This window comes from Hyla sarda, chromosome 2, assembly GCF_029499605.1.
Source record: "Hyla sarda isolate aHylSar1 chromosome 2, aHylSar1.hap1, whole genome shotgun sequence".
NCBI classification, from domain to species: domain Eukaryota; kingdom Metazoa; phylum Chordata; class Amphibia; order Anura; family Hylidae; genus Hyla; species Hyla sarda.
The window spans coordinates 298,714,442-298,732,322 of record NC_079190.1 but is presented as its reverse complement, the minus strand read 5'-3'; the positions used below and the strand labels follow the sequence as shown (position 1 = coordinate 298,732,322).

Here is a 17,881-nt window from a genome sequence, read left to right as displayed (position 1 = left end):
ATATATATATATATATATATACCTACAAACAGATGTAGCTATATCATATTATTTATAATGTAATGCAGTCATTTTTCCAGTCTTACACAATGGAGACGTGAATAGATTTTCTCTTCCCGAGGGTTAATCTCACAATCTCTAGGGGTTGAAGATGTATCACCATTAGATATGATTCGTTCTTGAGATCACAAGAACTGAGATCTGGGCAGGAAGGCCATCCTGCACTGTGGATAAAAACTTCAAAGAACCATGGACAAATTACCTCAATGGTACCTTTACTGAAAAGAAAAAGGCTACAATAAGGCTGTCTCTCCTACTGTGAGTCCTTTTAGTCCACTAGCCCCATAGGCCCTATTTAGACCTTACTATTGTAAGCCCCTTTCTCTAGAAGTACCATTTTAAAAGAAGAACAACACAGAGTAGAGTTTAGGCATCTTTTGTTTTACTTGAAAAATTGACTTTACAGCATATATAAATATGATTAAAAAAAGATTAGCTTCAATTCTTACAAACAAATACTATATTACAAGAAATCATCAAGTGAAATCTTCCTTCCCTATTGAGAACTGGATTATTGGCAGTAACCTGGCGAACTGACTTTTGTCAACTTGTTCTTTTCAATTTTAGTACAGGAAAAAGAAATGTAAATGTTCTGCCAAAAATCTGCAGTGGGAAGAATTTGTCCAGTGTGAACACTATGTTTGGAGCATCAATGGATATACATATTTTTAAAAACATTACAATAAAACAAAAGACTTGAATTAAATTAATATTGTTACATATAAAACATTATCACATGATCTTTAAAAATACATGGCTTGTACTGTACAATTAGAAATGTACTGTATATTGCAAGGACGTCTTAAATAATACTGTTCAGACTGCACTGGACTTGTTTGTGTTTAGTTAGCTCTGCCTGGGATGGAAAACCAGTAAAATGAGACAATTAGAAATGTCCCCTTTGCCTAGTGATGTATACATGTTTAGTTTTTCCTTCCTTTCTCGCTTCCTTTTTGGGAAGGTGGGGGTATTTAGCTGACCTTTGTTCCAACTCAGCAGTTTGATGGTTTCTATAGACTGTCAATCTTCCAATGAGAACTGTATGAAGGTGCTAGATTGTGAACTGAGGCGAGGAGACAAGGGTCACATGACAGGGTCATATGATAGACTCACTTCTGTTCTCAGGTACGAAACAACTGGCTTATGACCACTACTCATGAGAATGGTTGAGATGTCCCATTTTTATGCTTCATTGATGGTTTATATTGAGTATTTTTAACTTCCATGAATAAATATCAATAGCAAGTAATGGTCTTGTAGTTGAATTTAGACAAGATAAAGGAAAAATATCACCAAATAAATATACTTTTAAGATTTGCTTTCTTTGTGGTGAGTCCTGTCATTTGAATGTAAACGTGAATGTCCAAAGAATGTAATAATAATAATAAATGTAGTTAGCCAATACAAGTTTGGTCTTCCTTCAGTTAAATACCTACATATGGCAGGAAACCTGGATGAAGTACTCTAAGCACAGTCTTGCCCCCTTAGTACCACTGGGCTAAGAGTGTGAGACAGTAAAGATGAAATAAAAGAATAGTACTTTAAATGTTATTGCTTTATAGAGTGGGTTGTGTTTGGCAGTGATAGAACAATAGTTAAGGTATTAAACATCGATGAGGTGCTTATACCAAGAGTATTTACAATACTGGCCAGCAAAATGTATATTCCTATGTCAGACAAGAGCTATAGTAGACATTTGCTAAGTAGCCCTGTGCTAAATACTGGTTCAAATAACACCAGTATGGTGGAATTCTGGACTGCATCATGTATGGGACACTTTATTTGTGCAACTTGGCAAATGTATCCAATGGCTTTATGTATATTGATCAAATGCTTTCCTTTTGGCTATTTGACCTATCCCTTTAAACAAACTCAAACTTTATATTATGCATTATATACAAAACAATTGCACTTTTTTACAATTTACAACTATTCAACAGATTAACATCCATGGCAATCTCTTGTTGTTTTATTCCAACAACATGGCTCAGTTCAGCTTTGTGTCCATTTTTCGGCTCCAGATTTTCCAGTTTTCATGGCACTGTTCCAGCAGCAGTCTGTACGCACCCCACGAGCTTGTAATTTACTTTATCAAACTCCAATCTTCATGTCATGTCTAGTTCATGAGAAAGGGGAAACACTAAAGTCTTCAAATCACCTGAGAAGACTGAAAATCAAGTACTGTCATGGAGACGAGAGACCATCCATCTTGTTCAGAGACTGTTGCTCTTCAGCATCCAGCATCTGAAATTGATCTTGAGTCAGTACCACTTGGCAACACCAAAAAGTCCTAGATGTTTTCACCAAGATGTTCATGTAGCTATGCAAAAAAAGAAGATAAGTGCAGCAGGATATCACCAGGCTTGCAAAGGACACTGTAAAAGAAAAAGAAAAATTACTTTTTGAAACCGGTTTTGATTATGATAAATTACCCTAATTTAAGAAAATGGTTTTATGGTGCAGCAAATGAGTTTTATGGCACTGTTACCTGGCCATGAAATATGGACATTTGCCCTTAACAATATATAGTTGCGGCAATGATACATATGCATAAGTATGTGTTCATGGGAAAGCAGCAGATCTGTGCAAGCATCAAGAAGAACCTTCCTAAATACAACAGACATTACAGAGAGCTTTATTGCAGGAGGGTTGTGTGCAATTATATTTGTGAATTGAGATTGTGAGGGACAAATACAAAGATCAAACATGGTGAAAACTGCAGACTTGCAGATATTTGATTCTCTGTAAACATTGTTAAGATAAAATGACACTTGAATGATATAATACAGCTTTAATTATACAATATATAATGTTAAAGGGGTATTCCAGGAAAAAAAAATTTTTTATATATCAACTGGCTCCAGAAAGTTAAACAAATTTGTAAATTACTTCTATTAAAAAATCTTATTCCTTTCAGTACTTATGAGCTTCTGAAGTTAAGGTTGTTCTTTTCGGTCTAAATCCTCTCTGATGACACCTGTCTCAGGAAACGGCCAGTTTAGAAGAGGTTTGTTATGGGGATTTGCTTCGAAACTGGGCGTTTCCCGAGACAGGTGTCATCAGAGATGATTTAGACAGAAAAGAACAACCTTAACTTCAGAAGCTCATAAGTACTGAAAGGATTAAGATTTTTTAATAGAAGTAATTTACAAATCTGATATATATATAAAAAAGTTTTTTCCTGGAATACCCCTTTAACACGTTCAGGAACTATATAGCCAGCTGAAAATAGAGAATGGATAGCAACAATTACATGAGGCAATGCTGCCTAGCACACCTCTTAGCCACGGCTAAGTAAAAATTAAGTTTCTTGCCCAGTAGAGAGATTTTTCCCCACCAGTATGGATTGTCCTGATCAAATTGATTAACAGTTCAACAAGCACCAATCATTAGTAAGTGCTTTGAAAAGATATTCTATGTACAGGGACCTTAAAGGGCTCCTAGACCCCCTTCGGCCTGTTTACAGCTGCTGGAGGTGGTCCGCTCTTTTATGCAATTACACAAAACTTCTATTGACCATAATGTAGCAGGCTATGCTGTTTATGCATCTCCGGGAGCAGACATGCTGTAGGGGGCTTGGGGACCCTTGTACTAGAATACCACTTTAGGCATTTATGTAATTCCTTTTATGGCTGTGGAATGACAGAAAATGGTAATGACAATATTTAGACACTGCAGCTTTTTGTGGCTCTTTTGGAATTTGAAGGGTCAGAACTTATAACTTCTACAATACTGGCCAAATGCCTAAAAATATTTAGTTAGCTAGAAGAAAAAAAGAAGAACAATAAAGGAAGGACTTTTAATTTTACCCTTGTCTGACAAAGCCAGTAATGAAAATGTAATTCCTTGTATTCTCGGTCAGTCCTTTTTGTGATTTCCCACTCTTTGTAGTCAGGAGAAAACATTTATCTAACCCCACAAATCATAATCAGTCAGGCAATCAAGCACATCAAGGCTCCATGGAATACTATTTCCTTGAAAGGGCTTATCAATCCATCTGGTGGGTGCTCAGCCCTAACCAAACCTGATTAATTATTCATCTTGCCCAAGCAGACTTTGATGCTTGTTGAAACAAGTCCTACAGATGCAGGACCTAAGTATCTAATCCCAGTACATTAGGGCTCTGCCCGCTAGGGTGTCACATCTACCAATGACTACTGATCCATTAAAAGTGCAGCGATTAAGGCTCAAGTGGATGCTTTTTCGTTATTCTGCATCATGTAGCTGTGAGTACTATATGCAATTCCACTGCTGCGCAACTGTCCACAATAAAAATTATTCGATAATGAAGTCAGATGTGAACGCTACTTTACAACGGGCTATGATACCCCTTGTTGCTCCACAAAAAATACCTTCCAAGCATGCATTTCTAACATCTTTTCACAAGGAGAGAAAAAAAACATTATAATAATGCATATTTTCTATTCAGAGCCATGGTCCAATTACCCTTTGGATCACTACTATACATAATTGGAAACATGTCTAAATCTCAAATCTTCTTTCCAAAAATTATCCGATGCATAAATAATATTTTTCTATCTTGCAAAACAAACTGTCTACATAAAATGCACCATTACCAGCAAATACTATCATCAGAGGTGAGCTCCGTGACACCTGTACATAGTTTTTCCTGAAATCATGGATACAAAATGTTACAAAATGTTGTTTTCTGCCTACTAAGTTTCTCCGCGGGAAAATGATGCCTTTACTATCTGCTGCATTTACTTTACCAAGGTAGTGCCAGTTGGCTACATAAATAAGTATGTAATAAGGTTTTAACCTTTGTTATATTATGTTGTCTAAATATTCTGTTTGCGGTACTTGTGTTTTTATCTAATTTGATTACTTTCTCTTGTTCTTATCTGTTCCAATCAGTGCAGATCAGCATTAGAAATGAATTATCTATTAAAAGGAAAGTTACTGTCTGGTTTTGGGACCTTTCTTTTGACCACTTCAGGCACTATAAGCTGTTAAAACAAATGATCCAGTATCTCTCCATGTGGAAGATTCAAAATAACATTGCGATGGAAGTAACTTCTACTAACAAAAGATAGCACAGACAAGGCTTTATAGCATTGCTTCTCTTACCTGTTTACTAGAGGACATGTTTGATAATGTGCTGATACTGCCGGTATCTGTGACAACCATTGCTGAAGGAAAGCGTGATGTGTGTGAATACTGGGGAGGTTCCTGTTTATGTGCATACACTGTAAAGAAAATACAAACATAATTCAAATGTTATGCTAAATCAATGTCAGTATGCTTACAAAGAACTCCCAATAACTAATCGTCCAGGCATCAGGTGGAGATCCTCTGGATCAACATAGTAGGGTTTTATGTTGAACTTGATGGACTATTTTTTAACCTTATAAACTACGTAACTAAATTAACACTTAAAAGCTTTCAGAATGTATCCCCTCAATCCCTTTGCAATAAGGAAATTATACAGACTATACCTTTATACTTAATTCATATACTTGTTTGCTGTGCAAACTGTAAACAGTAACTTATAGTCTTACATGTCTTTAAAAAACTGCACTATAGATCAACCATAAGAGAAGGATGAGGAACATTTTGTCTGCAGAAGCATAACTTGAACTGAATATGCTTAATGTATATGTGGTTACAGTGGATTTAAAAAGTCTACACACCCCTTTTAAAATGCCAGGTTCTTGTGATGTTGAAGAACAAGACAAAGATAAATTATGTCAGAATTTTTTCCACCTTCTATAACGTGAACGTGAACAATTAAATTGCAAAACAAACCAAAATCTCTAAGGGGGAAAGACAAAAACAATTAACAAACTATAACCTGGTTGCATAAGTGTGCACACCCTAATACTTTGTTGAAGAACCTTTTAGCTTTGCATGCCACATTTTGACGTGATGATAATATTATCACTCTTTGCCCACTCTTCCTTACAAAAGTGCTCCAAATCTGTCAGATTGCGAGGACATCTGTGCACAGCCCTCTTCAGATCACCCCACAGAGGTTTAATTGAACTAAGGTTTAGGCTCTGATTGGGCCATTCCAAAACATTAGTCTTTTTCTGGTGAAACCAGGCTTTTGTGGATTTGGGTGTGTGCTCTGGGTTGTTGTCATGCTGAAAGGGGAACTTCCTCAGTTTTATAACAGATGCCTGAAAGTTTTGTAAAAAAGTTGCCTGGTATTTGGAACTGATCTGAATACCCTCCATCCTGACTATGGCCTTATTCCAGCTGAAGAAAAACAGCCCTAAAACCTGATGTTGCCACTACCACGCTCTACTGTGGGTATGGTGTTCTTTGGGTTTTGTACAGTGTTGTTTTTGTGTCAACTTCCTTTTGGAATAATGGCCCCAGAGTTCAACCTTGGTTTCATCTTATCATAACACATCTTCCCACATGCTTTTTGGGGACTTGATGTTTGCTTTTGCAAACTTCAGCAGGGCTTGGATGCTTTTCTTTGTAAGAGAAAAGCTTCCGTCTTGCCTCCCTACCCCAATTGTCCATTTATATTAAGAATTCGGGAGCCAGTACTTGCTAGAAATTCCTGCAGTTCCTTTAATCTTGCAGTAGATCTGTAGAAAGCCTCCCTGCCCAGTTTTCTTCTTGTCTTTTCATCAATTGTGGAGGGAAGTCCAGTTCTTGTTAATGTGTCTGCTGTGCCATATTTTTTCCACTTGATGATGACTGTCTTCACTGTGTTCCCTGATATATCTGATTCTTTGGGAATGTCATTCTCCTGACTGATACCGTTCAACAATGAGACTCCTCTAATGTTTCTGAAGCTCTCTGTGGACCATGGCTTTTGCTCTGAGATGCAATTAAACAAATGTCAGAAAAAATCTACTAGAACAACTGAATTTTATTTGTGATTATTTAGAGTCACCTTAAATGATGGCAGGTGTGTAACGGCTTCCTTTTTAACATGAGTTTGAATGTGATTGGGGATGTGGCTGTGTTCAGATTTAACCAGTTTTAAGAGTGTGTGCACCACAACTAGGTCATATTGTGTTATTTATTTTTCTTCTCCCAACATAGATTTTAGTTTGTTTTGCAATTGAATTATTCATGTTATAGGTTACATTAATCGTAGAACAACTCAGAACAACATGATTTATCTTTGTCTCATTCTTAAACTTTTCAAAAACCTGTCATTTTAAATGGGTGTGTAGACTTTTATATCCACTGTATGTATGCTTTTAGCTATGTTTAAAATGCACAGACAGTAATTAAAAAAATAGTATTAGTAAATATGAAATATACTCCTCAACATTGAAATTGCAACTCCAAGAAGGGAAAGTCAAGAAACATACACCGTAGCATGCTATCAGTGAGGTTATAAATGGTAGTCTAAATAATATTCTGCCATGCTAAATGGACTTTTGCATGAGAATTATCAAGATTAGAGATGAGCGAACTTACAGTAAATTTGATTCGTCACAAACTTCTCGGCTCGGCAGTTGATGACTTATCCTGCGTAAATTAGTTCAGCTTTCAGGTGCTCCGGTGGGCTGGAAAAGGTGGATACATTCCTAGGAAAGAGTCTCCTAGGACTGTATCCACCATTTCCAGCCCACTGGAGCACCTGAAAGCTGAACTAATTTATGCAGGAAAAGTCATCAACTGCCGAGCCGAGAAGTTCGTGACGAATTGAATTTACTGTAAGTTCGCTCATCTCTAATCAAGATCCACCACTAGCAGCTCCCTTTGCAATTGCTGACAAATGTCAATTTAGATGTGTTCGATAGGAGACAAGCCCGAGATGCTGCAGGCCATGGTAGCATGCTTAGCTCATTCAGGCTGCACACAGTAGCATGGGCAACATGTTGCCTGGCACTGTAATGTTAAAATTATCCACATAGAATCCTTTCTAGTTTTAAATTCAAAGGTGATTTTACTATAATAAGGCCACAGACAGAAGTTGAACCAGCAGAAAGTCCTTCCTTTATATTTCCAATTCCTTTAGAATCCACTTCTGTCTCAAAAACCACAGTGACAGTTTAAAAAATAACAAACAAAACTGCTGTGTGACACCGATATTAGGCTGATAATACATTCATGGAGGAACAATCTGATTCATAAAGTAGGCAAAAAATAGAGACTTGTTTATATAGTAAAGTGGGGAACATCAGTGAATACTAGTATATGGTTATCCTTATTTACCAGTATACTTTATATGGTCAATGTAACAATAATCTCCTCTAACATGTATACATTCCAGATATTAGCAGTTTATTGGGCATATGTATAAAATTATAGATATGAGATTTTGTTGAGTCCATAAATTTCCTGTACCAGCCTAGCATTAGAACAAGAGTCTCCACCTCTCCCATAGAAATAAATGGAGTGGGCCGGTTCCGACCAGCTTACGTGCTGGGTGCGAAACTTAATTACAGCAGCAGACTTGGGGCCGAGTTTGGGCGCCGTACAGGAGATCGCAGGGGTCCCAGCAGTCAGATCAGACACCCCCACCACCCCTACCGGCCATCAGTCAATCAAATATGTCTTTTCCGCTGGACATCTATTTAACTATGTTTGATTTTAACATCTCTTTCATAGTATAAATAGAATACAAAATTACTGACAGCCAGAGCGAATGCAAGATGCAAAGAATGTCTCAAAGTTTTAAAAACTCGACTTTAGTACTTACTGTGAGAATTCTGAAGTTGTGTCATAGTAGCCATAAATGGTTGCTGTGACATATGGCCAGAAGACTGTTGCATTAGAGACTGTTGATGTGGACTGTGCAGTTGTGGGGAAAACTGTACCGACTGTAAAGCAGCTAGGCTTCCTGCCACGCTGTTTATGACAGGTACGCTCTGTGCCTGAGAGGTGTTCAAATCTAAAGACAAGAAGGACATAATCATTACAACTTTGGTCATGAATATTTGCCAGTCATATACCATATATCAATGTCTAGATGACTGTAAACTGGAGGTTATAAAAGATTGCAGTCAACATTGAGCTTTGGACACTTTCAATTTTATATCTAGATTTACCATAAACATGATATGGAAATGAATAGACAGTACTTTAGAGCAATAGCATTATAAACAGATCATTTACATACAAAAGATTATGCAATATGAAAATAAATCAAATTGTGGGGGAAATATGTCTGATTGTTTACATAAATGGTGTTCGTTTGGAAAACCTAGTTTTATACTGCTTCATATCTATTCTTTATATCTAGACAGCTGTTTTACCATACACATTAGATAACCGGGATACATCATCATTCCTATTTGTACTGTAGCAGGGCCTAGTGCCACCACTGGAGGAAACAAATGTAAGAGGTTGTATGGACAGTTCCTGAAAAGGACAGAGGTGACAGCAGGGAGCACTGTGGTTAGACTGGAAATAACTACACAACTTCCTCTATAGCAGCTGATAAGTACAGGAAGGATTAAGATATTTAAATAGAAGTCATTTTCAAATGTGTTTAACTTTCTGGCTGTATTATAATCTATATTATATGCAGATTCTGTTAAGGTATCTAGGTTGTTAATGGAGTAAACCATTCTATCCCTCCTCCTTACATAACATTGTTCTTATACCACGCACTTTCAATCTTTTCCACATTTTGTTATGTTGTGGCCTTGTGCAAAAATCTACACTCAATAATTTATAATAACACAGCTAAAAGAGTTGAGCAAGGGGAGGGAGGAAAAAAATGGTGAGTCCTTAAATAGAATGGTCTTTGAGTGTGTGATAGGAGGGTGACATACTTCAAAAACATGAGGAGAGTAGGGTTGTATTACATGAGGAGAGTAGGCTTGTGTATGTAGCATAGAGTCTTAAAGGGGTACTCCGGCGCTAAGACATCTTATCCCCTATCCAAAGGAGCATTGTGACATCACGACCCCGCCCCTGTGTGATGTCACACTCCGCCCCCTGAATGCAAGCCTATGAGAGGGGGCGTGACAGCTGTCACAATGCTTCGGCCCCCATGATCGCCAGTAATCAGACCCGGACTGATTCTAATGGGGTGCTGCGTGCAAGATCACGGGGGTCCTTTGGATAGGGGATAAGATGTCTTAGCGCCGGAGTACCCCTTTAAAGAAGCTTAGCAGAGTAGAGGTCTGAAATGAGATTACTGGTATAAGCTAAAAATGGGACCAGTCGATTCATTGTACCACAGCAGTGTGCTCAATAGGGTCTCTAAAGTGTCACTGTGGGAAACCCAGTGGGCATATAAAGAGAAAGTCTGAGAGAGACTGTTAAGAGAGTGGTGTCAAAAATGTACATAATGTGGAGGACCTACAAGGCCAGAGGCAAAGTTAGCAGATATAAGAAGTGTACGCTCCTTCTGTAAGCCTAGAAGAAACAGGTGGTGCCTAGTTAAATTACATGCCAAAAGCTGTAGTCTGATGGAACTGTAACAAGTTCAACTGAAAGTGAAGTTGTTGTATTATCACTGCTTCTGGTTGTAAGTGAGTAGTTCTCTCCTTCTGTAAAAGGACATGGACTCAAAGTCTGATGACCCCCTGGTGGTCAGGGATTGTACTCAGGTGGCACTAAATGTTGATGGCATATACATTTTAATGTATGCAGCTGTGGGTGGTCAGGAGTGAATTCCATAAAAGGTAGCAACCTACTTATTAAAAATTACCCAGAGAGGCACAGGGCCGTTCAAATATCTGACCAATATAGCTTTGGTAGTAATGCCTAGGTAAAGCAGGCAATGGTAGGGGTTAGGCTACTCCAGAGACTCACAGCAGCACCTAAGCATCTGTCAGCCATCCTGGGCACAACCTGACCCTCTGGGTATCTCATGCAGCATTTTAGGATTGTTAGGGTCAGGGTACTATCCCACCAAGGGTAAGTCCACCATTAATTATCTGTGCCACTTTTGTGAAACCAATAAGCATGCTATGCCTGTCAGAAGAAAAATAAAACCATTTGTTCAGATAAAAAGGTTTTGTGTCGTTTCAATGGGATGCCATCCCCTTCCAATCTAATAAAGACTTACTTTGTGTTATCGCCATGACTCCAGAAATGGGTGCCATGATGAGATTGTGTGATTGTTGGGAATTGTGATGAACTGATTGCGACAAACTGTGGATATTTGTCAAGGTGCTTACAGGTGGTAGACCTCCTCCAGAAACAGGAATCTGTTAAAAACATATAGTACAATAATAAGTAGAAAAAAGTGAATAACATAAGATTTACGTATATTTGTGTCATTACAAATACAAAAACAAAATAACCATTTTCCTGTATCAAAAGTCCCCCCCCCCCCCCGTGACAAAACAGATAAAAAACCCAAATTTACAGAGTTTTGGAAACTTGAGTGTGCTTTATACTTCTTTTCATATAAGCACTTAAAGGGGTATTCCAGGCAAAAACTTTTTTTTATATATCAACTGGCTCCGGAAAGTTAAACAGATTTGTAAATTACTTCTATAAAAAAAATCTTAATCCTTCCAATAGTTATTAGCTTCTGAAGTTGAGTTGCTGTTTTCTGTCTAACTGCTTTCTGATGACTCACGTCCCAGGAGCTGTGCAGCTCCTATGGGGATATTTTCCCATCATTCACAGCTTCCGGGACGTGACATCATCATTGAGCAGTTAGACAGAAAACTTCAGAAGCTAATAACTATTGGAAGGATTAAGATTTTTTAATAGAAGTAATTTACAAATCTGTTTAACTTTCCGGAGCCAGTTGATATATAAAAAACAGTTTTTGCCTGGAATACCCCTTTAATTATTTTCGACCAAGGAAGACAATAGTTACACTATTATGGCCAGTTGGCCACCTTTAAAAAGATGCAAATTTAAAAGGATCACATCTGTCATATTTACATACGACCAGAGGGACCATTTCGTAAATCCCAAAGTGTATTACATTTTGTTATTTTTATTAAATACAAATTGTACATGATGTTGTAAGTATAAAGATATCAAACATACAAAAGACTAAAGGTATATTGCTCTTTTAATATATACTGTATGTTTTTTTACGAAATGTTGAATGAAGGTGTTAATCCGTGACAAGAATATTATTGTAACTTGTTGCATGGCTTAAACATAAAAGTTTTGACAGAAAATGAAAAGGGAAAGTATTTCGCAAAATGAAAAGAAAAAAAAAAACCCTGAACCTGGCCCACCCCTTCAAAGAGCAAGCTTTTGGAGAGTCAGTTTTATCAAGGTGCAAGTCATCTGCAAGGAAAAACAAACAGTGTCCCACCCACTTCTCTACTTTGTAAGGTATTTAATCAATAAAAAGTGAACAGCTCTTTGTTACATTTATTGGTTAGCTTAAAAAAAAAGGCCTTAAAGTGGGTCAGGGAGCTGTTTTTTAGTGCAAACTGTCCATTCAAGATTTTTAGTCTACAATGCTTCTATGTTTACTGCTGACCCTGTGAGAACCTAAAAAAAGAATACTGTGTATTTTGCTTGCTTGTCTCTCTTATCTTATCAGCAGTGCAGCTACAATAGACCAGGTGTACTCACCAATTTACCATCAGGTGAAAGCATGTTGTGGCCAGGATCCAAGCTCACTGGAGAAACCTGCTGGAGGACTGACTGACTGGTCAACATGGCATTGTTACCATGGTGATTAATTGTCGATGATGAAGTGACCTCGCTGTTTCCTTGTTGATTGTATCTTACTCCTGCAAAATAAACTATGCACATTATTTTACTGTACTGTACACATGTTGTCTGACTATAATTTTATTTCCAGTCTTATTTATAGGCCCTGGATGAAATTGCAAACATAGAGACAACATAGAAAGGACAGTGGAGCCACATGGAAAACTTTGCGTACTGTATTATGGTTCTGTACTACACCCTCTGTGTAGTACAGAACCATAATACAGTGTGCATACCTTTTTGCATGGAGATGTAGGCTTGTGTGTATTAGTCTTAAAAGTGAATACGGTATGTCCCTTTGAAAATGCAGATCAATCTGTAGGCAGCATGTTATAGAGCAGGGAGAGCTTAGCAAATTTATTTATAGTTTTGTTAGATGACAACTTATCTTTTTGTTCAAGTAATTCATTGTATCTTCTGGGCTTAGTGGTTAATATACATTATTCAGTTGTTGACAGATTTGAATGCATAGCAATGTAACCGCCCACTGGACTATAAGACCACCCTCTGGACTCCTAAGCCCAAAATGAGCAGATATTTAAATGAGTGACACTAGAAAATCTCTAATAAAACCTATACAGCATCTCCTGCTCTATAACATGCTGTTTATGGGTTGGATGGATTTTTTGTGTAACAGGTTCCCTTTAAGTCTTGTAAATGGTTCACCCAGATGTCACTGAATATATTGTGTGATCAAAACTAGGGTTTTAAATATAAAAAAAAAAATGTTTTAAACAGTTTTATGCATTATATAACAACTACAGTTGTTTAATCAGGATTAAAGAAGGTTATTTCCATTTGCTAAAAATGGTCTTTATAAAAGTTATCAGACCAGTAGAATTGCCCGAGCTTGTAACAGTGTAAACATTCATTAACCCAAGCAATGTTACACACATTCTTCTGCTGTATTTTTAACCTCATGCATAGCTGCATAGTTATTAAGCTTAAAAAAAAAAAAAAAAAAAACAAGTCCACAGAGTTCAACCTCTCCATACTACCCACCTATTGGTCAGGAAAGGCAAACAAAAACCTAGTGTTAACTACTTTCAATTTGTCATTGGGAGAAAATACCTGCCTTAAAACACAATTCATTGCCTAGAGATATATTTCTGTTGTATTTTAATAAAATATATTGTAGAGATATGACTCACATTAGAAGAAATTTCTCAAGATAGCCCTTACTTTCTGCCGGCAGATATGGCTTGATAAAGGTCTGAGTTGGACCAAAATGTTACACAAACCTCTATGCATCTCATGTCCAGTCAGAAAAAGAATACAATAAGCATAGAATATATCTATTTATTCTTCTACCTACATATTGATGTGTGAATTATTATTCATACTGCCATTTATTCATACAATGTGTGCACTGACAAACACTTTTCCCATTGACTTTCATACAACACATTGGGGAAGATTTATTAAAGCCTGTGCAGATGGAAAGTGGGGCAGCTGCCCATAGTAACCAATCAGATCTCTTCTTTCATTTTTCAGAGGTCTTTTTTTAAATAAAAGAAGCCATTTGATTGATTGCTATGGGAAACTGCTCCACCTATCCTCTGCACAAGGTTTGAAAAATCTCCCCCTATTTTTGCGCAAAAATACATCTGTAATTTTAACTCAATTTTCGAGCTCTATATAAAAAAAATGCCTTGTTTTACACTTTTTGAACATAGTCCTAGGTGTATAACTAGTGGTTTCAAAGCTCTTAATACCCTAATAAAACAAAATATAGTACTTATATTTTCATCTCAATTCAAACGTGTGATAATATATGTTATAAACCCTTTCAATTCTATTTTCATATATCTATGACCAAGCAGACAATATTGTTTCAGTGTACTGGTTAAAGCTAGCCATAGACAATAAGACAATCATCAGTAAGGGGCCCACATTGTGTCTGCAGTATACGTTTGGTGAAAGCTCCCAATGTACACAATCAGCTTATCTATGGGCCCCAATTAACCCAACCAAAGCAATCCTTGGACTGGTAAACCATGGTATACCTTTTTCCCTAGCCAGAATAGCACAGTCAACTACGCTTTTCTATTATACAAAAAACGCCAATGTATGCATACTACAGTACCATGTATTGGACACATTCCCACAAATGCTGTGTGACTACTCAGTATATATGCATTGACTGAATCAATTATGACTATCACTGTTTTCATGTATTACTCCTTTTAGAAAAAGATTAAACAATATAACCAAAGCAATGATCACAACATAATTGTCGCAACCAATGAAACAGCTGTCTTTTGGCAAAAGTTGCACGCCTTCATGCCTAAGCTACCAGCTGCTGTTAGGCTTCTTAGTAAGTTACTTGAGATGTCTATATTCATCAAAACTAACTAATGATTTAGTGGCCTGAAAAACCAGTCACATGGATTTAAATTATAAAAGCATCATACACATCTGGGGTATTTTCATTAAAACATGAAAGCCATTAATAATGAAGAGTATTAATATTGCCACCCATAACAACCAATCAGATTGCTTCTTTAATTTTTAAATGGGCCTCTAAGAAATAAAATAAGCAAGTTGATTGGTTGTTGTGTGCAACTGCTACACGTTTCCTCTGCATAGGTTCTGATATATCTGCTCCAATGAGTTTGGGACACACCTTGGATTCAAATACAGAGTTGTATCTTGATGGCAACAATGAATATTCTGCAACATTCTTTAAAAATGACTATGTAGTCTTCCAAATTTTCCATGAATGTACATTACAGTATAAAATCTTCCTTTGCCAATTGGACTTTTTATATTGTAGATTCTGAAAACAAACAGCCTTTGTATCATTATTATTATTATTATTATTATTATTACTAATAATAACAATAATAATGACTACAATTAAATAATCTTTTAGTAAAAAGAGCTAATATTAATAAGAAGTTATTGCTAGCATATATCTCTTATTTTCTCATAAACCAGTCTTTTTTAGTTTTCACCTGGGCATAAAGAGACCAGACAACAAAGGAACCTTGCAATATTTTTACTTTTAAGGAAGGAAAGGTTATTGGTGTTAAGAAGCCATATTTAGATAGCCTTGTAAATTTGACATTTTAGTTTCGGTATGGTTAAACACACCATTTCCTGCAATGCAAGTTTTATATTGTAACAATTACTAGTAAAAGCACCATTTTAATGAATATACAAAATAGAACAGGCGAAGGATTTAAATTACTTTTCCAACTTTTCATGAAAAATATTACTATACGATAAAGTGGTTTGTCACATTTCAGCAAAGGAACTTTAACAGTGTGCAATTCCCAATATTATTACCTTGCACCCAAGATCCCCAGTCATAATGTTAAAAGAAAATGCTTAGTTCCTTTCTTTATTTTACAAAAGTGCTGTAAATGTATTAAGTGATCCCACCGTTGTTCAGCAGTGCCTGGCAACCAAGTGTGTCCTTATCAGTAAGTCAATAAAGATAAGGAGTCTGTGATAGGGGTGGGGAAGGTAGTTGAGAAACCATTTTGCAAAACCATACTGACATCTGTCAAAACAAGAGCACACCTCCATTCAAAGAAAAGCTTCTATCTGTGACATTTATATTTATACAAAAGTGCAGCAAAATATACACTAGCTACACTAAGAGAGTACGGCAAGGATGAGAGAAGTGTAACGGCATACTTGCTCCTCAATAGCATAGCCCTTTAAGTGTCCTGACATTCATGCTCCTTGAGAGTTATTATGTCACAAAAAGTTATAAAGTGTGGCTTTTATGTCCATCATAAACCTGTTTATTGCAACCAACCCAACCCATTCAGCAGTGGTTTCAAAGCTCTTATTACCCTAATAAAACAAAAAGATTTTTTCAGCATCAGAAAGTAGTGGCATGACAGTGCAGTGAATACAACAGTAACATTTTACTTTTGCATTAATGTGAAGCATTTCAAGGTTAATGACATTTCTTGTTCACACCAATACACCATGAAGAAAAAAAATATAAATATTACTATCATGTTCTATTGTTTGGTGAAGTTTTTTTCTAAAACATTCAAGTATCTTTCTAGACACCAGTGATTCACGGTCACCAAACACTTAGCCATGGGTAAACATCTATAGCAGAGGCATTTACAATCCCCATCTCCCCCGCCATAACTAGTTTCTCAAGTTTTGTTCATTCTGTATGGTTTAAAGCTCTCAACAGACAGGAAGTGGTGTTTCTATGAATTCGTTCAATTTCATTTGATTAACCTTTCTGGTTTGCCACTGGCTAGTAATATAGTAAGCCCGTAAAAATCTAGACAACTATTTCTTTACCAGGGACTTTATCAGGGCTGTATTCACCCTTGGTTCTGCCCTAGGCACTGTGTGAGAGTACATTCTAAATTAGCAATTGTGTCCCCAACATGATTAGGCCAGATTATCCAAGCCCCTCATAAATCTTATTTATGGAGAAATCAGGTAGGTAGTTAGAGAAGGTAATTAGAACAGGTCCATTTCTATATTGGCCCAGCCTAACTGTTGCCATAGGTCATTGCCTAGTTTGCTTATATGTTAAATAAAGCCCTCTAAAGGGCAATCCACGCTCAAAATGAACATTACCCATACTATAAAGCTGTAAATAATGCAGATTTTTTGGAAAGTTATAATGTAAAGGTGGCCATAGAGCTAAGACTTATGCTGGCTGCTCCTGCCATTTTTTAATAACATGCATCAATAACCTAATATCTATGAATCCTTCTTTTAACTAAAGATTTCAACAGGATGTCTTTTAACCTATTAGATCCTTGATTTTCCACTGCAGACATACATTCACAATTGTTCCAGACAGATACTTACTAACCCTGCCTTATTTAAAGAAACCTACACTGCACAGCTAAAAGCCCCTTATCAAATCTGTAGATTTCTATCAGGAGCAGCCAACTATTCTGACTTTTGCTGAATTTTAACTACCCAATTATTTTGCTTTTGGGATGACAAGCCACCACCAGTGGAGTCTGAAAGTGCCCCCCCCCCCCATGCCAGGCCAAGTGTTTATGTGTATGGGTAAATTGGGATAGACAGCTGTAGGCCAAATATAAAAGTGAACGGCTACCATAAATCAAACAGAATTGAATACAACAGTAAGTTCGGTTGTAATCCCATTGCTATACCATCTTGACATTAATATATACAACTCTGTCAACTATCTCAAAGCTGCCTATTTACCTTTCTATACCCTATACACTCTAATTATTCACATTATCCTTATTAGGTCAGCTTTAAAAAAAATTGTTAT

General features: G+C 36.8%; 1 protein-coding gene across 3 annotated transcripts in view; it reads right to left on the bottom strand.

Moving 5' to 3' along the window:
* Nucleotides 1-433: 433 nt before the first annotated feature.
* Nucleotides 434-17,881, bottom strand: part of HNF1B (HNF1 homeobox B) — a 134,945-nt gene continuing 117,497 nt past the window's right edge. For 2 of the 3 annotated variants that reach the window (XM_056557554.1, XM_056557552.1), the window contains 6 exons: nt 12,502-12,662; nt 11,018-11,159; nt 8,696-8,887; nt 6,580-6,855; nt 5,149-5,267; nt 434-2,435 (listed from right to left, as the gene is read on the bottom strand). In XM_056557554.1, coding sequence (XP_056413529.1) covers nt 2,415-2,435; nt 5,149-5,267; nt 6,580-6,855; nt 8,696-8,887; nt 11,018-11,159; nt 12,502-12,662 — 911 coding nt within the window. In that variant the 3' untranslated portion in view covers nt 434-2,414. The remainder of the gene's footprint in view (nt 2,436-5,148; nt 5,268-6,579; nt 6,856-8,695; nt 8,888-11,017; nt 11,160-12,501; nt 12,663-17,881) is intronic. The other variant, XM_056557553.1, reaches the window with a different exon arrangement.